General features: G+C 31.9%; 1 protein-coding gene across 2 annotated transcripts in view; it reads right to left on the reverse strand.

Annotated features, from left to right (window-relative positions):
* The window catches only part of Bma (black match), a 171,813-nt gene that overhangs the window by 9,856 nt on the left and 136,798 nt on the right, over window positions 1-25,159 (reverse strand). For both annotated transcript variants that reach the window (XM_026644507.2, XM_026644506.2), the window contains exons 4-7: window positions 24,624-24,791; window positions 19,999-20,119; window positions 4,738-4,833; window positions 4,340-4,485 (exon numbers count right to left, since the gene is read on the reverse strand). In XM_026644507.2, the coding sequence (XP_026500292.1) occupies window positions 4,340-4,485; window positions 4,738-4,833; window positions 19,999-20,119; window positions 24,624-24,791 (531 nt within the window). The remainder of the gene's footprint in view (window positions 1-4,339; window positions 4,486-4,737; window positions 4,834-19,998; window positions 20,120-24,623; window positions 24,792-25,159) is intronic.

The following is a 25,159-nucleotide window of genomic DNA, read 5'->3' on the forward strand; positions in this document are numbered from 1 at the left end:
GCTCTGAAACAAGGATTTAAACAGCACGATAAATTAAATAATTAAATCAGTTAGGTTTTTTAAACTTATTTACTAATCAATCTTGTAGTCGACAAATGTTTTGTTGTCCTCTATTTACGTATGTCAGATGTATGTATGTATGATGAAATACAGATGTCAGAAGGAGAGAGTCAATTGAACGATTATTGGAAAAGCCGTTTTTATATTACAATCTTTGTTGCGTCTTCAATCGTTATCCTTTGAAAAGAACGACTACTACAGACGCAAATAGAGTTCTGAACAACTTGATCTATTGACTACATAATATTTGTTTTGACGAAACGAAAAAATAATGGTTAAAATAAGGGTTTTTATATATTAATGCTCGATGACACGACGCCGTGTGCTATTTTTATATATATTTTTTATTGTGGAACATTATTTAAATGTACACATGTAAATTAAAGTGCAAAAATTCTTAGCAATTAGGGTTTTGTTCCAGCTAACCTTTGATATACTTAGTCAGAACTAAGATGAAATGTCGAGTACATTATAATATATAGCCTATTCCAATGAAAGTGGGAACAAAGATAAACAAACCTTAGATTTACATATTTCATGCGATTTGTTAATAACACAGCGATATTGTGCACTACTAAGAGTTTATGATGAATATATCTTTATTTATAATACAACACTATTGCATTTAACTACTTGTATTGCATTTAACCACTTGTATCCACTTCAATTTTATATCTAAAATTCCGATAACAGTTTCGTCGACGTTAAAAATTTTTGCAAATTTTTTGCAAATCCATAGTCAATATTATAGATTAATCAACCTCTCCACCAATTACATCGCGGCAATTTGCTTTCAAATGTTGTTTATTTGGCTTTTTTCCGTTATGGTTAGAATACAGTATACGTAGATACGTTGCGTTTTTAACGAAAGCAACACAGTTTTATTATTAATAAAATTTTATGTTAAAATAACTTCACAAAAATCAAGGACTTATTTTAGATGTTGCAACTATGTATTCCATATGTAACCATTTGCGATTAAATCTGCGGCCTGGTGCTAAAAGATCCGATATCACTTTTAGTATTTCGAATAGAAACATTAGCAGCCTGTAAATTTCCCACTGCTAGGCTATGGCCTCCTCTCCCTTTGAGGAGAACGTGTGGAGCATATTCCACCACGCTGCTCCTTTAATTTCGTTGAAATTAGACACATGCAGGTTTCCTCACGATGTTTTCCTTCACCGCCGAGCACGAGATGAATTATAAACATAAATTAAGCACATGGACGTTCAGTGGTGCTTGCCCGGGTTTGAACCCGAAATCATCGGTTAAGATGCACGCGTTCTAACCACTGGGCCATCTCGGCTCAGAATAAGTAGTACTAATGTGTAGAATGTACTAATGAGAATAGAAACAGTGAACTTATATTGATTTTATACAAATCATGCCTTATTGCGTAATAAAAATAAATAATTAAAATGGCAATGTTTAGTTTATGCCGTTTTAACGTAATTATATTTAATATTTTTAAATGATATGGCAAATGACAAAATCTATTATCCATACAGTCAAAAATGTAATTTGGCCCTTTTAACACCAGAACACAGAATTTAAGCCATTCAACACTGTAAAATTAATTGGATTAATCTTATAATACGCTTTGATCGCTTGCTTTATATACGTAGATGTGTTTACTTCTGTTGTTTCTCTAATAAGATTATGCCCCTGTAGGAGACAGGCACATTCAATTTAGATACCTTTAATTAACAAAACGCTTCGTGGTTCGGTTCGCTACATTTATGGATATTGAATTTTTCTCTCAGTAATATTATTTATAATTGTGGTAAAACGTAAATCAAAAAACCAGAGTAATAATAGTGACAATTTAAATCTGCTACAGAATGTCTTTATAGCAATTTAAAATGTTGTACTAAAGGTTTAATTAATGTCCTAAGCGTATTGGCCTTATGAAGTTCAAATTGAATTAACTAATGAAAAGTGAATAGACGGGTTAGTCTCAGCGTTTCGTTTTTACGTCGCTCCCATTATCCTTATTTTGATAATTGAAACTGCTACTGTATTAAAAAATACTTTATTCTAATACATACAGAAATAGGTCAAAGAAAATTTGAATACCACACAAAGACCGGTCTAAAAGGCCGCGGGATTGAAGTAAAGCGTTAGAGGTATCGATACATACGGCACCATTGTAATTGGGAAGTCATTTAAAGTGTCTATATAACGTTATAATTAATATTAGCTTTGTAATAATATATTTGTTTACGTAGTATACGTTATTCAACAAACAACGTCGATCGAGCAAGCAAACAAGTCAATTTAAATCCAGCCAGGATTATGGGGATATTGAAAAGAAAATAGGTTAATATCGAATTTAAAATCTTTATTTTGCGGCCTTTAGGACCTCACATAGAGTTGCCGTATGATAAAACCACCCATTTACTTGACTAGAAAAATATATATACTTTTTTTATAGTTATAAAATATGTATATAAAGCAAGCGATCAAAGCGTGTAAGATAAAAAAGAAAACCATTGTATACAAATAATATAAACGTCACTTGCTAGCTGTCATATAAAATTCGTTAAATTATTGTTTATTTGTGTATAAATTATTCGTGTTATAAATAAAGAGCCATTACAAAAAATCCTACAACGTTTTTTATATATTTTATTGATTTACTAGATTTGGTTAGGAAAACGGTACTTTGTTTATTTTGCTAATGCATAGTCTGTTTTATAACGCATGAAAGCCGCATGTCAATCGGTACGTTTAGAAATAAAACCGCACGCACTGAGGTACAAACCCAAGGTCGAGCTGATAGAAAGTCGTTGGGTTTGTTTATCAATAAATTCTCATTAGCTCGGAGTCTAGAAGTTGAAAGGGTGTAGTGTACACTGCATCTGAAAGCACTTAAAACAGTCCGGGGCCCGAAATTATTTCTTTCGTATTGAAATTGCCGTCCCATAACATTATGAGATTAGGATGGATATAGAGTACACCTGTTTTAGCATACACATTGGTGCACTATAATTTGTCCTGCGCAGTGGCTGGTCTCTTAACCCAAATTAAACAAAAACAACTTTTTTAATTATTATAAAATAATATAAGTTAATGAAATAAAGATAAAACTAGCGTATTTCGTTAATTGGTAATTTATCAGAACCGGAACGTTTTATTTTAAACGAAACTAATTGGTTTGAAGGTTTCTGCAATTCCATTAACGCAGTATTCTCATTATTCGATATAATAACTATACATTGTTACGAATGAAGATAAATCAATTCTAATATGTTATGTAATTCACATAGTCGTATATACAAGTGTTCATAATACTAATATATCTCTGAAAAGCTCTAACTTTGATAACAAGCAACTAATGCAGTTCAACTTCACTGAAAAGCATAAATTAAGCGACTCGGATCGGAATAATATTTTACCGGATTAAGATACGATTAATGACACCAAATTACCAACCAATTTTTACCAACCAATCTAGCCAATCGCCATGACAATTGATATACGAATATTATAAATGTGAGAGGAACTCTGTCTGTCCGTTGCTCTTTCACGGTCGAGCCAAAATTGACGAAATTTTGTATGAAGCAAGCTTGAATACCAAGACAGGATATAATCTACATTTTATATACCTTACGATCAATCCTTAAAACGCGAGCAAAGCCGCGAGCGGTTGCTAGTTATTTATAATCCATTCCACTCCATTAATAACGGCTGGGTACGGTGTAGAAGTCTCTTAGCGTTATTAATTAAATTATAATATTATACGGTTCGGTCCAGTAGTTAGTAAAGTATAGACATATTAATGTATTTTTGAATATTACAATAAATGAAAAATATTTAATTCGACTGATATAAGCTAATATTGTTATTTAGAGACATAATTGCGATAAGATTTATGTTATTATTTAATATAGAAAGGCAAACGTAATTATGGTCAAAAGTACTCACTAGCACCTATTGCATCTGTTATTAAAAATTATACCACCATTGCACCACCAACATTGGGAACAAGGGATCTCCTTGTGCCTGCATTTATACAGGCTCAGTAACCCACCAAACAGGATAATACAAAACATTGCTGTTTGGCGGTAGTTCAACTGACGAGTAAACATTACCTACCCAACGAACTTTCACGTTGGCTAGGTTTACTGTTAACTAGATACGTTGAAAATGTTATCTTATGGGCGATTATTTTAATTGGTGATAAAACACGTGGGTATTTAATAGGGTCAACCTGGAATGTTTATAGTCTAGAGTAGGTGTATCTCTTACCTTATGTTAAGAATAAATCGATACTTACAAACTCAATCTGCCTCATGTAAAGCATGGGGTTGTTGTTAGCTTGAAGCAGCGACTTGCCTTGGTTGAACAGAGCGCATATTATCAGCCCCAAGGAGAACATATCGGATAGTATGGTACAATGTCCATTTATCTGCACTTCTGGAGCTGTTGATGAAGAGCTGTTTGTATTTTATCTTAACTTATAGACGTTATAAAGTGTTTGGATTTACAAAGTCTAGTAGCTATATTGTAAGCATTGATTTGATTTCATATTTCGAATGTCAAATTACAGATATCATAGAGAGAGAAAATTGGCATGTCAATAGTTTTCCGCCATACAACTTTTATTACTAAACGTCTATAAATAAGTCGACATAAATATATTTTTATACAAATCGTAGAAAATATTGAACTCACCTAAGTAATCAAGGTTTGGTTGGCATATCTTGGCTACTTTTATAGACCATGGTGGCACGGCGATCATATCAGTTGGATCAAGTCCAACGACGGTTTCTGTAAAGAAAAATTTAATCTGTATAAATCTTTGTAAACTTTATAAAATGTAATGTTTATGAAACAGTTATATAATGTAACTTTATATTTATAACAGAGATATTACTCATTCATATATCAATGAATGCTTTCTTAGTCTGTTTCTTATATATCACTACACGTCTATGTCATCTGATTTACATAAGAAATGATTGAGAAATGACATTAGAATTTGCAAAAGGTAGATCTTATGAAAATAGACCCAATTAGCATAAACTCGAAAATTTTATTAATGTTGTCAGTTTAATGTAATACAGTTTACTAATGTCTATACACCTCCTGATCGAAGCTCGAAGGTATCATATTGTTGTAGCATCATTCGAAAAACATATAGGTATTGTATAACGTAGGATTTTCGAAGTCATATTAACTCTCGAAGACTACTCAAAAATTCGTCTCAAATGATGTAATTATATTTATAATAAATAACTATTTGATAAATAAAATATATATTAGGATAATTTATTAAATTTAGAATGTTTATAAACAAGTACGTCTCGGTCGAAACAATTTAATATTGCTTCGTATTTCTATAGCTTCCTTAATGTTTATTGACACAGTCCTCGATCGACTAATCGAACTCTCATCTTTACCTAACTCGTCTTAGCTTTTCAAAATCGTAAATGGATTTATAGAATATAAAACTATTAATATCGAAAGGTTTGAGTGTGTCAGCGAATAATTTTAAGGAAAGTTATCCTATAATAAATCTACATAGATACAAAATATTTATGTAAATTATAAGAGCCGCTGATTATTTTTAATCCAACGAGCCAATTTCAGTTAAATTAACGATAAACTAATATAAACTAAATTCTAATTCGGGACCTAGTGGTCTGCGAAAGATAAAAATGATCACTAGACTAACGAAACCGAGGAATGAAGGCTAAGTATAAGTATATAGTTTTTTACAATAGAAAGTAATGCAAAGGGAATAAGTTATGATAATATACAATACAAAATAAAATAATATATTATTTGATATTTAATAACTCGAACAATAACAAAAGATCGACCGACCGGAAAAGGAGACCGTCACGGGACACTCGGCAGATGTGTTCGAAAATGATGTTTATACAAATTTATGAATAAATATGGAATTATATAAATAAAAACATTTTCAATTAATAATGAGATTTTTCATATTTTTATAGTCTTATACATATATTATATATGGTGTATAATACCCAGGTGCCTTTAAAAACCAAACCAATAATAAAACTGACACTAAAAGTGTAAAATAAGTTAATCGAGATTTTTATTAAAATAATTTATATTTCCTACAGAAACCAAAAATTATTTTTTAAGTTTATTTCGCAAAAGTATGCAGCTAGTCAGGATCAAGTAAATCATTAAAAAACAATTATAATCATAACTATACCTTTCACAAAATAATATGAATAATAATACGGATATATATATATATATATATATATCTATAATTATACGGATTATATGTAAAATCAATAGGTTTAAATTGTATATTTAAAAAAAATTAAGGCCGACGAAACAAGCGATCGAATATCGAGTCAAATAATTTTCCCTAAATCTTTATTTACCGCTAAAGTTGCCGGTAAATAAAGCCTAACAAATATGTTATTTTCGCCAATACTCTATAAATAAAATCACAAAAAATTAATCGTTAAAATCTAATCCATACAGTATATTGAATATGGTTTTAAAAATGTTTTCTGAAATAGTTTATTTTATACTTGGTGACGTGGTGGTGAAGATTTAAATCATCGAAATCCCAATTACACTAATAATCTGTAAAAAAGACTATAGGGTGTCGTTTTCAATTAGCAAATTATTTCACAAGCACACTTAATACAGCTTTTGAAAATCGAATGTAATATGCAATATTCTCGAAATATCGAAATATCAACAATTTGAGTATAAATTAATTCATAGGAATATTGGTATTCGATGGAAATCCCAATGTATTCAAATTGTGTCTATCTAGATAGCAATAGGCACACGTAAATCTCATTCGATTGTCATCAAAGAGATAGTCGCTCCCATACCACAGATGGCCGATGCTTGACGCTTCGACAGTGGGTAAAACCACGCACTTAACTAGCAAGCACCGCTGCTATTTTACATACTTAGGTTTGAATTTTTAACACTGAATTCAGTACTTTATTAACATAAAAATACTTACATAATGGCCGTAATTATATACAAATAAAATACGAGAAAGGTTGCGGGAACCTGATTGGAACAAAGTTGTTCTTGCTATATATTATGTATTATTTAATGATAGAAACAATGAAAAGAAAAAAATGAGTTTGAATGGAACCCTCAATGAAATAAAGAGACAAAGAGAACGTAAGGTCGCCTAGAGTTCGCATAATGTTTTTTTTTTACGATTTAACGATTTAACCAGTTCACTCTACCATGCCGCGTTCGAAAAATATTATTATTATCGTTGTTCGAACTTCGTTCCAAAAATTATAAAATAGTTACCGTACTAACAGCATAATATTTTTTAGCATTTTAGTAAGTTGATACTTATCATGATAAAATTGGCGATTAGATAGTTTAATTTTCAGTTCCACATTTTTGGTAGCCTTCTGCTTTTTGGAAACCCATCATGAAACCTTCCCAAAAAGAAATAGGTAAGATGTATGTATTATAAAAAAATATATTTACATTTCTAATAAATGTTTTGCAATTTGAAAAGACTGAAGATAACATAATTTTATATTACAGCATATTATCTGTTTGTGGCTCAAATGTGTAACATTTTTATTACTGTCAATACATGTAGAGCTCAAATCCCTTAAATTATGGAGGATATTTATATCTACTGATGTATAGCAGCACAAGGTTGAATAGCCCCCTGTATCCACATATCGATATTCTTTTTATTCAACTTTTTAATTTTAAACTTTGAACTGCTACTTCTGGGCTTCAAACTTGTTTTCCAACTAAAAGTTGTATAAAAACTGCATAACCAATCGTTTTTTATATCCTTTTTTACTTTGACTCGGCGCAGTATGTTTCTGTCTTTCATTGGTCACTTCTAGTTATATCCTGAGTCACTCCCTTCCTCCCCCTTCCTCCATATGTTATTCAAAGTCTCAATGTGAAATGTTAATATTGTTGTATTTTATTTGTTGGCTTGTCTGGCACGGGACGATTTCGAATTTTCTTCTACTATGCATATTTTGTTTTTAGGTAAGATTATTTACACGTGAGTTTTACACTTTACAAAGAGTGAAATATATCATCCTTTGTGGGTTATTTATGTAAGCTGTGTTAAGGATAATTAGCTCATTCTCTAATGGAAGTGTAAAACTAACATTAAATACACGCAAAAGCCATAAGTAATTTAAAAAAAAAACAAAGTTAAATTTTTTGTGAACGAGCACTGTGGATGAGAGCATGTGTGTATTTGTCCAAAAAATATAATTTGCAAAAAAAAAACAAAAGCTAATACTTTTCAATTTATTTGTATTTTTATTCGTATTACGCCACGTATTTTATTTTCTGAGAAGTAAACTTTCTATTATTCTAACGAATAATATTATTCTACCGAATAATTTGGACCGTATAAAACTACAACTGAATATCTCTTACTTATTAAAATCCAAAAGTTCCTCAATAAAAGGATCATTATCCTAACGAGACACAGCGTCACTTTACGACGCAACAGTTGAGTAAAGCAGATGGTTGCCGCAGTTGCTGTCAGGACGAAGCAAGCGATATTGAGCTTAATATTCATGGGCATGTGGAGTCTCCTGCCAAACGTGTGTCATCTCGAGGAAATTGCCTCCGCTGACCCACTCCGCCGAACAAGTCCGTTGAGGAGGCGTCGGCGCTTTGTATACCTTCTCCCCCAGCCGTTAGCGTTGTCTGGACTAGTGGGTTCACTGTACCCCCCTCTAGGAATCACCCGTTCAGCATCGAGCCAGCACAGGCGAGCCATCCTTCGGGATGGCACGGTAGTATGCTCAAGCGATACGGTGATGACCCTCGAAAAGACAGAGTGGGTACCACTGGTTCATGGTGGGTATTTCGGTCGGTTCAGTTAGCCCAAACGAGTCCCACATATCCCCTACCTCATATGGGGGAAAGGCGCAAATTCGTAACTAACTAACGCGTAACACCTCACAAGCGGCCAATGCCCGGTGCTTCTCAACAAAGGGACTGATAAGAACAATTGTATAATTGCTTACTTATCCGCGTATGTGGCTGTGGTGATAGCGGTAGTATGCGTACAATGGTAAGTTAACAATGCTGCTATCCCGTTGCATGCGATATTTCTACACTTTATTTTATTTATTTAATATAGCAACAGAATACACTTCTACTTTATTTGGATGTACGCTGTAAACGCGTTTTTACTTCTAGATTTCTCAAGAAGCTCTGGAAGTTGTTAGTGTTTACAACGCCGTGCCTTGAAAAACATCTGGTAGGATTAATTGTGATTATAAGAGTTTACACTTGTGTTTACAAACACACAGTTGTACAAATTAAATTGCCAGCGCAAATGGCTAGTATATCTTGACAATGGACGCTGAGGCCGAAATCAGTCAATAGAATGACATTAAAAACATCGCAAAATTATAGTTCTGTTCTGAAACTGATTAAAGATTAAATTTACGATATTAACTGCCGACGCTACTATTTTGTTGAGTGTTTTGGAACTTTTAGTATGAAGCTTGCGCGGTTAGGGAGCTCTTTGCGGCGACCAAATATGCCAATATTAAATTCTATTCAAAGTTACGAATACTCGTGTAACGCTCCTCATCTATGCATCGTAAACTTTCAGCTAGAGTTTTTGGGAGTAACTTCGATTTTTGGAGACCCAGTTTTAAAAGAGCTTCTTTGACATTTTGAACGAGTTTGATTTAATCTTCTATATTAGGCCATCTTAAGTGTATACGGTAATAAAAACTTAAATTACTTTTTAGTTTTTTAAATACCGATAAAAATATAAAAAAAAAATTGTTCTATCTTTATGTTTCTGTTCATTCATTTTATCTTATATTGGTTGGTTCCCATTATATTATATAAAAAATAAAATCTATTTAATTTTAATTAAAATACATGACATCTGCTTAACCTGAGTTAAAAATTAAATTCCATTTCAAAACTTACTTTTTTAAAGTCTATGAACAGCACATCATATAAAAATATTACATTTTAACGAGATTGTATTTTGATCTGAATGTAGATAAAACTCTTACTGTGATCATATTAAAGTTGTCCAAAAATTTCAGTCTTGCTATCTTCAGTCTTATGTTAAGCCTAGCTACGCCACTGAACATATATCATATCTTTGTGTATGTTATGTAATATATGTACAATTTTCAATGCGTAATTGAAATACAAATGTTACTATAATATATTTTAGTTAAGGTTAGAAATTCGGTGAGTGAAATATGTGCATTGAGATTCGGCTTCATAATTTTATTCTCAGCTCGAAACTCATACTACGGTATGGTTTTTGAATGAATAATACTCTTTAAATAAATTTTTCTAGCAGTTTAATTTAACACGAACTGACAACTATGTCAATAATTATTATTGATATAAATTATGTTAAGTGTTTTTGGTAAGTTTTTAACGTATACGCATACGTATACGTATACACGTTGCTACAAATTATAAATTATAATCAAATTATATAGGATTTTGTTATTGTAACCTCCTTATATTCACTACCACTAAAATAATTATATCACAACGAACACATAATATATATATATATATAATAAATATGTGAAACATTGAAATTGATGTTAATTAAAATAATTTATAATTAACGACAAGAACTAAATAAATATGGAATAAAATATATACATATAAAAATGTCTTAAAAGTATTTAGTTTTTAATTCACTTCAAAAGAAAGGAGGTTATCAATTGAGTTCTATTTATTTTATATTTTTTACCTCAGATCTCCGTCATTTATGAACTAATTGGGAAATTCAGATTTTTTGTTTGTAAAATAACTCCCGTTTGTTCCCATTTAAAGTTGAAGAAATATAAGAAGCGTTATTTATTTTTTGTTCAGAGTTTATATTATGTACTAGATATTTATTGTATGGACTTTACTTTGAAATACTATCAAAGGCTATACTTTTAGTTTCAATGTTAATTCGAGTAACAACTTGTGTATACAACCCGTTGAAATAACTGGTACAAAAACTATACAAAATTTCACAATACAATACCTAATTTGACGTGCCTTCACGTTTGCAGAAGTACAATTTGTTCGTTTTTATTGTCAAAGTTAACATCACAAACATATTTGAAACTAGCTGAATCGCGGCTTTACGCGCGCGAAGTATATAAAACTTTACCTAAAGCACATTAACAGGTTTTTACCCTCGTTACATTCTCAGACGACATTATGTAGTTTCATTATGTACCTGTCACTTTGACAAATGTAATCTTATATATTAAAATCGTAAGCCCATTTTTGTCCCAGTGATTATGGGACGATGGTTGCGCTCGGTATGGTCTCATTTTGAAGAGATCCAGCCGTAGATGTGCAGAAAATTAAAGCGGATTCTTGATTGCAATTTACTAAATTGTTAATATTTAATTTTAGAGAGCGGAAAAAAGTTACTGGCCGGTTAGGGAGCGGTACTACGGCTGTATAAGAAAAAAAAATTAAAACGTAATCATTCTAACTGTACTAATGTATTAAAAATTTCATTTAAAAGAGTTTTCATCATTTTGGCGCCAAATGTAGATGAGTGACTTGCAGATTACAATGAAATGAAATCAAAACATAACCTGTCATAAGTTTTGCACTTCCTATTTTGAATAAAATATTTTGAAAAAACGCGAAGATTCGCGGGAGACCCACTAGTATAAAATTATTATACTTTATGGTTTAGTATTTGCGATTCAATGGGAAAATGCTGCTAACATTCTTCTTCCTCACAGTCCTTCTTCGCAGTCATGAATTTTAAATTATAATTAATTAGATATACTGCCTAATACAGAATTAATAAGTTATAGTAAAATGCGAACTGTACAATAACTTTTTTTAAAAAAAATTGCATAAGATATAGGTTTAAGTTCTGAGCGTATGTTAACAAACGAACTGTTGAAGTCTTTAAATATTTAATAAGTTCGTAAGTACGGTCTTGTTTAGTCTGTATAAGCACTGTTTTATTACAATATTACAATGATTTCATATGTAAACGATTTGTCAGAGTAACAATGTCAGACAAGACAATAGAGATCAAGGCCAAACATTAACAGCCTTTAAATTTCCAACGGCTGGGCTAAGGCCTCCTTCTCAGGTAGAATTTTGTTGAAATTAGACACATGCAGGTTTCCTCACGATGTTATCCTTTACCGCCGAGCACGAGATGAATTATAAACACTAATTAAGCACATGAAAAATCAGTGATGCCTGTCTGGGTTTGAACGCGCAATCGTCGGTTAAGGTGCACGCGTTCTAACCACTGGGCCATCTCGGCTCTCATCGAGAATGAAATGATACTTTATTTAATTTTTTAAACTTTTATTATTTCAAGTAAGTTTATATATTATGCACGGGCCTGAGTTAAATACATAGGTATTCGAGTTGAGTAAAGAACTTAACAAGTAGGCGGCACGTGTTGAATAGCAAGTGCAATTATAAATTTATAATGTATAAACGAGGTTTAACATAAACTATTTATCGAGTATGTATTTATTGGTAGGATTTAACGGTAACGGTTTTTGCTGTTATTAAGCGCTCTGGAATTAGTATCTGATAGTTAGGTACTGATATTGGTTCACAGGGGACGGACACGGGGCTCATGTGTGTTGCATATGAACCTCCTCTATGATATTATCGACATACTGTAATTGTGTGATATTTTATATGGTCGAGCTATTTTGAAATGTCAAGAGTTCATAACTGTAATTTGTCTATTAGCGGATCTCTAAAATTATTTTAAATGAGCTGAATTGATGGTATTATATTTTTCGAGATGGTCACAAAGGCTGAAACGAATTTCACTTGGTGGTAGGGCTTTGTGCAAGCCCGTCTGGGTAGGTACCACCCACTCATCAGATATTCTACCGCCAAATAACAGTACTCTGTATTGTTGTGTTCCGGTTAGAAGGCTGAGTGAGCCAGTGTAATCACAGGCACAAGGGACATAACATCTTAGTTCCCAAGGTTGGTGGCGCATAGGTGATGTAAGGAATGGTTAATATTTCTTACAGCGCCTTTGTCTATGGGCGGTGGTAACCACTTACCATCAGGTGGCCCATATGCTCGTCCGCCAATCAATGCCATAAAAAAAAAAAGATAACAGGGTGACCGTGATCCGGACACATAGGTAAATATAATTTTCATATATATAATTTTAAATTTATATCAATCAGATATATATAATAAAAGTGTTTATTCACGTTACGTAGACTTATTCAGTAAGAACAAAGTCGAGTTTCACGATAATGAAAAATTACGTGTGTATTTGACAGACTGCGAGCAATATCGAATGTAATCCAACAATCGAGTTGGATATGCACTTACCGAGCTTTTCTCGGTAAGTGAGTCTTTTATTAAAAATACACGTATTATGTGCCGTTGATATGAGATACTTGAACAAAGAGAATTTCCTTTATGTGCAAGTTGACGTCGTGATACAGTGTCAGCGGAGATGACGCTCACATGGTCTATGTGAGTTACCGAAGTTAGTGAAATCAAATCCTAGCAAGCGCCAATGATCTTGCAGTAAAAGAAGCAGGAAAACATTATTAGGAAACTTGAATTTGTATAGTCCTGAAGGTTTGTTCAATGAAAGCGGTTCAACTGTAGTAGTTTACAGGCATTATGCACGATTTATATGTAACTACGTATTCATAAAACTATTTTTTAGACAAATTAATATATATCTACCAAGCAAAATGGTTACCCCAGTTTCGTTGCTTGGTAGATATATCCAACTTTAACGATAGAAAAAGGTTAATCAATCAGAAAAATCATACGTAATTTAAAGTGTATGTTAATTTATCTGAAGCTTAGTTTAGCTTATACGAACCTAGAAGTCCCGGATTAGTATCCAAGGTTTAACCTATAAAAGAGTTTCTGATAGCAAAGTTGTAGTCAAATTGTGATGAGGCATTATTTTTTTAAGCGGCGTTTTTATCATTTGTGAAGAATTAAATTTTTCATCGGAATTAAATATAATGAATGTATCTACTCTAATATTCCTTACTATTGACGATTAAATTTGTGTGCAATTACAAAATATTCCATTTACAATGTATATATATATATATGTATGTACATATATAGATATATAAACAGCACATTCAAAAAGACAATTGCAATCGACGTAGTATAATTTTTAAATGATAAAAAAATTGTTGATATGTAATTGATATCGATGATGATTGGTTTTTGTTTGTGTAATAAACATTTCCACTCACTATTACATCATTGGCCTCATGTACACTCATACGCACCCACACAAACATATGTACGTGTACCTGTATTAAATTACCAATACTTCCGCAAAATCAGAATATAACAGTATTCTCACAATTTCTTGTTTTCAATGAATAATGAATTTAATTACTAGAATTAAGTTTGCAACCATGGGATGTATATTTTTCGATATGTATTACCTTTTTGGTTTTATAAAGTACTAGAGACCGCACCGGCTGCGTTTGATTTATTAACAAAGAAAATTATATGCTATAAATATAATCTTACCCAACAGCACACAAGAATTTGTTCCACTTATAAACCCATACATACAAACAATCAAATTTGACATCTTTGTAATATTGTTATCAAAATACTCGTACATAACATTACTATACAACCTATACACATATACACAATATATCTTACATACATACATAAAAACATTTAACACATTCACAAACTCGCACACATCCAAATAAGTCTGACGCAATCTTACCTAAGACTTCGATATTAACTTTTTAATTATAATTACAAATGAAATCATTATATTTCTCAAGAGTTTTTATTCGGGTGTTTCTAATTGGATCCTAAAAGACTATTTACAATCCTAAGATCTATATACGACGTTGACCTACTTGAAATAAATTAGATATTTGGAGTTATATTATTACTTTAAACTGAAGCTTTTGTCGTTTTCCATTCGTGAAAGGGATTTGTGTAAATCCGTCTGTAACAACCCGAATCAGCTATTTCACCGTACGCTTCTAAAGTAGATAAGTAGTTTACATTTCCAGTGTTACGGACGCACTCGTCCTAGCTAACTAGCTAGTAATAATAGATAAAAGATAATCAATGAGTCGATGCCTTTGGCGTTAATATTTCAACTTATATTCATAATATACAATAATATTAATATAAAAATTTAAATCAAAATATACTTATTTCAAGGAGGTGTTAAGAAAAATTTTGAATCGACCTTTTAAGCAACTATATTACTGTAACTGGAAACGTAAAGCTGCCACCTGTTCGGAATGTAGATTCTACCAAGATGAACCGGTAAGAAATTCAGTAGTCGTAATTTCTTGTCGGATCGATAAATCGTATTATATAAATATTGTAACATTATCCTGTATATATATTTAATAAAAATATACGTAAATAGTAAGGTCAAGGTATTAAATTGTTTACCATTGAAATATATATATTTATATACATAATATAGTCACCTTAATAATTAGTCAATTACAACGCTACTTAACACTGGCATTTCATCAATCGTAAACAAATATTTAAAGTAATAATATGATTTGAGAGAAACAGTAAGCGTAATATTATATCGACATTGGTCAGGCAAGGCAAAATCAAAGTACCTAATTGTATGAATAGGTATATCAAACCTAAACAACACTGACTATTCACACGTGATTAGCATCCTATTTTGATATCGTTATTATTTGCAAGTTTATTCATCATCACATTCATCCCACACCTACTCGTATGTTCGCTTTTCATGTCCGAAAAGCCGAAAACGCGCTATCACGGACGAGGGCCCTTGCACAAAGTTAAAAATAATAAATGATAATTTTAAAATAAAATATTTTAGGAACAGTGCCTGCGAACAGCTCCACTATTTTAAATTTTGAAATTAGCATTTTTCATCTGTGACACCTGTTTAAAGGGGTCGCCAACTGTGTTGCCATTATTGAAAAAACGATATTGCATATAATGTAGGAGTTATTGTAAATCCCAATTGATTGACAAATTCAAGTAAATAAAGTAAAAATTATAGGGACAGCGGTTGATGACAAGTATCGCGATGGCTACAGGAGTCAGTATTAGTACAGTGCATACTGCTTAAAGCATATTATTATACATTTACGTTTAAAAGAATTTCATTACTCCTCAAACTTTGTTCATCAATCAATAGGTTCCATAGACATTCTTTATAAATAGCAGGGATTCCGTTTTTACAAGATGAACTTGAAAGAACAATTTTAAGTTTGGTCGTCCTAAATGAGTTTTTGAAATTGAAGGACTTCTAATGGCGTGTACAAAGGAGTCCTCGCTTAATTTATCTTTAAAGATTGAAAGGTTATTCAACTTGTGTTACTAGAGAACTATGTGCCAAAATATATTCGTATTAAAATTGATATATATAACCATAATCATTCAAACCAAATTACCTAATGAAATTGTTATATAAAAATTTTGTTTTGTAATATGATAATCTCAGGCAATGTGCATTTTATATTCCCAATTTTAACGATGTAAAATTGATCTGAGTGCGGTTTAACTTATTAACACTATAAAATTATCGTTTGAGAGTAATTTTATTAAACTTTTATGGAGATTTTAATCAGAAATAAAAACAATACGAATTGCATTTTTGATAAATAAATCTTTTGTTATTGCTATTATGGCAATATTGCCCTTTTTTTCTCGCTGTGAAAACACATTACGCGTTTCCCCCACGTGAAGTTTACACGCCGGTGCCCAGGACGACTCTATTGCGCCCTAGTACACCGGAATACGCACTAAAAAAACCAGCGGTACCCTCTCCGTCATTTCAGCTTGCGCCACAGGATCGCTTTCGCATGCTAGATATGTAAAGCAAAATAAACTAAATACAAACAAACGTACATAGTTAAGCTAAGCTTCGTACTGATAAAGTAAATGACAACTGATTACAATCAATGCACATTGTCCGGCACTATGCCGAAACTCAGAACGATGAGGTCGCATGTAAATTATGTTGATTTTAACAATTTTCAAAGTAATTAAAATTGATAATGGTTCTAGAGTTACCTTCAACGTGTTAGTTATCCCTAACGATATAATATTTAGCATTGAAATTTAATATGAAATAATTTTCTATGTAAACCTGTATAAATAAAACAAAATTATAATTCGCATTGAAGCCGCGAATGAGCACAAAATGTTCAAACTATACTTGTTTATACTGTATAGTAAAAATACCTAGTTAAATACATAATTACAACTTCGTTACAGAGAAGGCGTAATTAAGTAAAGAGTTTCTTCTCGTTGGAATTTACATTGCGACACTGGCGTTAGCTTTACATTGAACCTGTTAACCCTCAGTTGATCCATCATAGTTCATCAATATTTATTACGATTCTTTTTATCCCTACAAACATCTTGTAAGACACAAGCGATTCGACCTCGATTCTGTTTTCCAAGTTATAAGTTCATTCTTTGACTTCAATATTTGTATTTTGCAATATTTATATTGTGAAGAGTTTTCACATTCACCTATATAATATCGGTATCAGATTTCGATATCAGAAACCTTGTAACTATCGTTTTATTTATTGACAAACTACTCCGAAACTGTCCTCTATCTTAAAACTCCATTGCAATTTTGTATAGTTTGAAGTGAATCATGTACTTAGTTATTCATTATTGTATACAATATTGCTAGTTCAGAATGTTTGTTTTTAATAACATAATCGATTTTCGCTGAGTATTATTTATTAACGAGTTCCTATTTTAATTACATTTCTAGTTAACTAAAATAATATTAAAATCTTCGGTTGTTAATGTATTAACTTGTTAATTGTAAATAAAATCAAATCAAAATACTCTTTATTGTACACCAGTAAACATAAAGTTGAATCACATTTAAGAAAGACGCACAAGAGGCGGCCTTATCGCTAAACAGCGATCTCTTCCAGGCAACCTCAGGGTAGAGGAAAGAAACAGATATAGAAAGAGGTAGGGGTGTACAAGGCAGATATAAACATAATATATGAATACATTATAGTGAAATAATAATATATTTAAAATAAAATAATGTACAGTACCTGGTATCTAACAAGCGTACATATATGTACGTATCTCATTAGATATAAATTATATATAAAATTAAACTAAAATTCTCTCGAACTAAATACAACATCAAAGTGCAAGGTAGTATTGTAGTTGTTAATTGATTTAATGTCCAAAATAAAGTTGGGCATTATGAAAGTCTGAAAATATTTTAATCGATCGAATAGCTCTTTGTAAATGTGTCAACGGTTATGTAACGCAAATCGCGTTACATAACAAGTTAAATATAATTATTTGACGATTTCAATTTCGTCTTACTAATTATAGTAATTACATATTTCTAAGGAATTCTCAGTAGCAGGCTGGAAATTTGAAGTTGGTAGAGCTGAGTCACAAGTGTGCACGGTAGTTCCTGTCCCTTGGAAGGCACATGGAGACAATTGTTTTGAGCCTAATCTCTCCGATGTGTCCTTGCTCTCCCATCAGACTATAAGATTCAGATAATAACGCGGGCAGAAGTGTTTTCTTACACAATTTTGCATTGTGACCATTGTAGTTCAGACGATTGGCTAAATTATAAAACAGGTCGTTACGGCTGCTATCCGTCAAGACGACGTTATTATTATTATTCAAATACAAAATATAATTAAAGATCTAATAATAACAAGTATAAAATTTTAATTACTGAAAACTAAATGCTTCTAATGAGAGAACAAATCTTTGCTCAGCTATAACATCCCTTAACGAGCTTTTAATTTATTTACCTTATGTTGGAGTTGAAATAATTATCGGCTCTTTTGTAAATTATTTATTTTTTAATCCATGTAGGTCGTCGTAACAAATTGAAGTATACTTCAAAGAGTCTGCGATATACAATCGCAAATGTTTTCACGGTACATTATATAAATATATATTCATGTTATGTTCGAGTTTTCTACTTACAATCGAATACCTTTACAAACGATCCACTCGAAAGCATTAAGTAATCGACTTATTTAACTTTCGTATTAATTAAATACAACGCGATTTATTTCGAATTTATTTATTTATTTACTTATTCAATTTATTTATTTTTAAACAGGTAAGTAAGTACATTATTCAATACAAGATTATAACGATGATAAGGTAGAAATAGCTTTGAGTCAGTATTTGTTGATACTCATACAAGTTACGGGCATATAAATTCAATTGTTTTTAGTTAGTATAACACCTCGTCTTATTGCCTCCATTGGTTGTCACCAGTGGAAGCGGAATCAGAAGGAGATCTAATTATTTTTTTATCCAGAGCATCGGAATTCATATTCAACCGGGAAATGCTGAACCCTTGCCAACAATCCACGCGGTCGTATTTTTTGTAAAAAAAATTAGGCCTTAATGTAAATAATTCTTACGTAACTGAAAAAAAATACGTAGTTACTTAATTTAATTGATGGAGAGAAGAATACAGATTTTCTTTTCGCTTCTCGTCGAGATCGACGACGAGATCCTTTACATAATCCTGTAAAATAACCACTCAAATGATCTTTTAAAAGCTTACTTACATGAATATAGTACATTTTAATTTACATAAAATTTATATACTATTATTACAATAAAATATTAACACGTTTATTAGATACTCTTAGTATGCGTAAGAGATACGAATCCATTTTTTAATGTAGTCACCGGGTTTCATTATTCGCACATCACAAAATCAAAATATACTTTATTCAAGTAGGCTTTTACAAGCACTTTTGAATCGTCATTTTACAGATCATATTAAGTGAAGCAAGGTTTGCGAGTTAAAGTAAAACAATAAAATATAGAACCGTCGATCGAGAACTACAGCGCTTTCATTTAAATATATACGAGTCACCTCCAGGTACCTGATTTCTAAAGCATAATTAAACACACTTGTTTCATTACTAACAAATAAAGTCATGCACTGATGTATTATAGACTTACCGACAAATTCGAGTCCAAAGAGCTTCCAAGTCCCCCGCTTAGTAACGATGATGATTTGCGGGCAAATGTTGCGGTGGATTTGCCTAATGCTGTAGTGCATGAAATGTAGCGCTTCGATGATCTAAAAGCAAAATAAAAATATGATTGTGGATATGACTTTGTCGCCCTATAAACGAACACGTGCACGTCGAACGCGGTAGAATGCGTGTTAGAATATTTCTTATTATATATAAATACATATACATTTAATTTAACTATAAAGGTCCATCCATACTACGTCACATACCGTGACCGTGCTACGTATCACGAGAAGTTTGAATAATGCCCACTAGACCGTTCCGTCACCGATCAGCATCGTCTCGTGCCATGCACGGAGCGTCACCAATTGTCGGCGAGGATATTTTACCGATGCCGATGCGCTCTGTGCTCGTTACTGTGTTTGTGTGTGTTACTCGAGTGTCATGAACTGATTGGACTGTGAATTATAAACAAATGATATAATGTTTCCCATTTCAGTGAAGGGGGAAGGAGTCTACAGGTTTAAAAATGAATTTAAAAAAAGACATACGTAAATACCAGAGCGTGTCATATATACTTTAGATGCACCAATGTTCTTCTGAGCGTAACGAGCTCACGCTTAACTCGTCAGATTACCATCCTTACCTAAATCTGACGCACTTGAGTATTTCTGACGATCGTTTTTTTTACTATACTAATTTTTATATAAAGGGCTTATTTATGGTGAAGGTACACTTAGCAAGCAAGAAATTATGTTATCTGTCGCGCTCGAGTAAATCCGAAAGATATGTTTCTCTTGGGCTCCCCTTCTATGGCACGTGACGGGCATAGTCTCACACTTCTCTATACAAAGGATATATTTTAGATAAGTCAACAGGAATCATACGTATATGATACGCGGATTTTATGGTTACTAAAACCTTTGTATATGAGTGTGGTCCGCTGTTAATATATTTTAGGGGCATCGTAGTCCGTGTCGAGCTTCTTTTCATACCTGATACGTTCAGAACACGGTCACAGTATAAAACGCTGTACTGTAATATACATAACATCGATTTGCATTTATTTATTTAAAAAATGGCAAAGCTTGCCAACGTATGTGAGTTGTATTGTGACATCAGTGTGTGAATACGGTATGCGAGATGTGCTCTGAGCAAGCTACTCCTATTTAGTACCGCTGCGTTGTAATTTGGTAAAACTCACATCGTTCTGGTTACCTCTCTTTAATTTCACGAGTCACTTTGTCCGCTTCGAAATAAATCGAAAGGTTAACACATTCACATCTACTGGCAGGCTTTGATGTTTATTCAATGCAATAGTCACTAAAAAAATTCAAAAATCCTCAGTTAAATGCCGTGGACTTGTTGGGTTATATTTTTTACTAAACGTTGATTGATGTTAATTAAAAATCGGGCAAACGGGTTTCGTAATAAGGTATATTACATAAAGGTTTTAAGGTTTTTATCAGCTAAAGGCTTTCAGCTGTATTATTACAGAGCTTTAAAATTAAATATATTTTTACGCGCCTTCAAATGAAATTACCGAAACGATGTGATAAAATAAAAATGATTTAATACAATTAACCTTTAAAATACTCTTTGAACAATGCACGCGATAAATGTTTTACTGTTTTTATGACAGATATTCTAGATATTCCTTTTTTTCAAATCAAAGTTTAAGTAAAATTGATTTATATTTTATATAATGAATTTTAAGAGCATATTTTTTACGCAACATATTTACAAATTTACACTGGCCAAATTCAAAGAGTCGAGGCATGTGTATGTCAACCAAATATTGAGAGTTTGAACCCGACAGAGAACCTCTACATTTTCATGTACCTAATATGTGTTTATATGTTATGACTCGGCACTGAAGCGCAACATGTCAGAACCTGTGTGAAATCTGTTACCTGTGAATTTATTAATCCGCATTGGAGCATATAAGAGGAATAACCTACATATGTTATAAATAATCCTCCAAATATTGTCATCAAATACAGAAGATGATGCTTTATCTCAGCAGTGGCTCATTCACAGACCTACTTTACTTTTTATCACAATTACTCTTACTAATGTTATGAATATATGTTAACTTATACTACATATAAAGTAGTAATAATATTTTACGATCCCATCCTGTTGAATGTAATTTCCATCGAATCGTTTAAATACGTTTAAGTTAAACGTGGCGTTATCCGATTAAACCAATATCGACCAATTCTACACGGGGCGGCGATCGAACTGAAACTTAGCAATGAGACTTAATTTTCTGCTACTAAATGAGCAATTTTGTAGTATTCTTTATTTTTTAGAGAGCTATCGAGCTTCCTATATGACTTTCATTTCTATTAATATTAATAATTGTGTCATAAGATAGGTTATAGACCGTGTCAGCTATAATTATAACGCTGCATTGAAACTTATGAGCTCTTAGAATTTATTAAAAAATAAATAATAAAATTATTTTCAGACGCTCATGATCAGAATCCTTTTGGAAATGACGCTCTTTGCGACCTCGCACGAGCATCGCATTTTGTCCCGTGCTAATGCAACCATGCATAATATGACCGGAATGTTTTTTCACGCCTTTAGTTAAATATCACGTAATATTTCTAAAACTATCAGCTAAAATTCCAAAGTGTAAAGAAAATATACGTATAAATTAAAGTTCTGTCACAAACTATTGTATGTCTCATAACTATAAATATACATATTGATTCTAATGAAATATAATATTTATATAAAAATATCTTTCATTGAAGTTACTTTATTTAGCTTTTGTCAAACGTGTAATATTAATGAATAAAGTATAATCGAGCATCAAGTCGTTGAGTTCGTAAACTCGTAGACAACCCATTATTTTTATTACATTATAAAAATATTTTTTTATAATGCATGCATTATATTAAATTACAAATATGTCTTCAAAATTGTTGCGAGATCACACTTTAATGAAAACATATTTGTTGTTTCATGTAGATTGAAAATTTCAGCCTGTTCAGACGGTTAAGATCTCTTTCAATTAAGCATGTAATCGACTCGTGTGAAGCCGCTGCTCTCGTAAATTTCCTTCTCAAATTCGTCCGCGAATATCGTGTGACTCCTATAGTTGATGATTTATGTTGTCGAATATCCATACGGATAAATATATCAGCGATTTTTCATTAATTCATTAATTAAAATTTTCAATTAATTTGTTGATTATTTATATGAAATATAATACGATGACGTAGCGTAATATTGTAATTATACATTTGTATTGATCTTATTGCTTTTGCCCTCTTCTTTGCCAAAGATTAAGAAAAAAAAAAACCATAAAGGCAAAGGTTCATATTAAGGAGCTTAAGTGCACCACCACGCCGTACACTGCACATTAATACCTAATACCTTACAGATTTTCTCTTACAATGTGAAGGTGTGAGTTTTACGTACCTATTTTATTCAAGATCAAATACGAGATGATTTATAATTTCCAATTTAGTTGTTTGCTTACTTTTGACTCCTCGACCATCAGTCCAATATTCGTGTTTATTAAACTCACCAAATTATACCAGCTTTTAGCATCGGTCTAATTTGTAGACCTTGAAATTTAGTTTGCTACCGAAGTGGTACAAATTGACGTGGGTTGTTTAACCGTTGCCAAATCGGACATAAATGTAATTTCAGATAATGTTCGACATATCGGTAATCGGCCTACGTCGTGTTACGGTATTTTAATCCGATTACATACATGATCGTTAATATAACTGAGTACCGAATTACTGAAGACAATTTTGGCCAATTAACGGCTATTTTATTTTATATTACAATTAAAATTAATTTAAACTTTTAAGATTTTCATTTTTGTATAATTTTTTATTTACGTATATAAACACTCTGTGTCACAAGAGTGTTAATATTTTAGTATTTATTTTATAAATACTTTTCATAAAGAAAACGTAAATAAAAATTAAAAAACTGAAAAGGTGGTCCGTTATTTTGGGCAGCATTTTATATTTTATTATTCGTCGCATTGTTCTCATGTTAGATTTATAAAGAATCTCGTGCCACTGGTGTGACCACTGACGCTATGTTATAATTACATAGTTGGTACGTAAAAATGTATTATTTCATAACGGGGGACAAATACGAATAGATAATTGAACATTATCGAACGCTAGGATCACGCCCGAGTCTATGTAAATTTACATCGCTGTCAGGCAAAACAACAAAAACAGTGACACATCCACCAATTCAATGATTTTTTTAAAATTATATATAAAATTAATTAGTAACAATTTTCAAATGTTTTACTGCTGGATTAAGTGCTCTTGAGGTGAAGGCTATTCCACTAAACAGCTCCAATGCGGGTTAGTAAATACGCCCGTTATATACGTCACATAGAACTTACTATATTTTTACTTTACCCAGGAACACTAAATTAATTATTTCAACATAAATTAATATTCAATCATCTGTTAAGATTCGTATTATTCAGATCTTTAGGATATTTGTAAATAGAATATACGGAAGCGTGTTGCTCCTTAGAGCACTACACATCCCCCTACCTCTTTTATTTATTATTTATTTAAATTTACGGCAAATTATATACGAATAAACATTTACCTGAAGCATGCCAAAACGAAGTTCAATGTCGAGAAAATGATATTCTCGAGCAAATGGAGGACGCTGGGATGGCGGTTGAGGTGGCATCATTTGCGCTGTCGGCGGTCCCAATGATATGGGATGCGGCATTACGGGCATCTGGCCACCCGGAGGTATCGGGGATGACTCCTGTTGAAAAAAAAAATGCTGATAAAGAAAAGTTTGAAATGTTGGCCAAACTTAATTTGACTATGTAACATATAAATGCGTTGAACCTAATAGAAAGACGCCAAATATTAAGTTAGAACGATAATAAAACAAAATATTAATGAAAATAAAAACACAGTTATTGAGATTGAATAATATAATACTTAGTGTAACTGATAATACAGTTTTATTGCTAGAATTTGATCGAATCCAGTATAATTGAAAATTCTGCGTAATTGTAGACGCAAAATATATTATAAACTAGTTCATACTAGCTATATATTGGATTAGTTTATGATCAATAAATCGAGTTGGAGCTGGTTTTACATTTCTGACATTTCGATAAATAA

This window comes from Vanessa tameamea, chromosome Z (assembly GCF_037043105.1).
Source record: "Vanessa tameamea isolate UH-Manoa-2023 chromosome Z, ilVanTame1 primary haplotype, whole genome shotgun sequence".
Lineage (NCBI taxonomy): Eukaryota > Metazoa > Arthropoda > Insecta > Lepidoptera > Nymphalidae > Vanessa > Vanessa tameamea.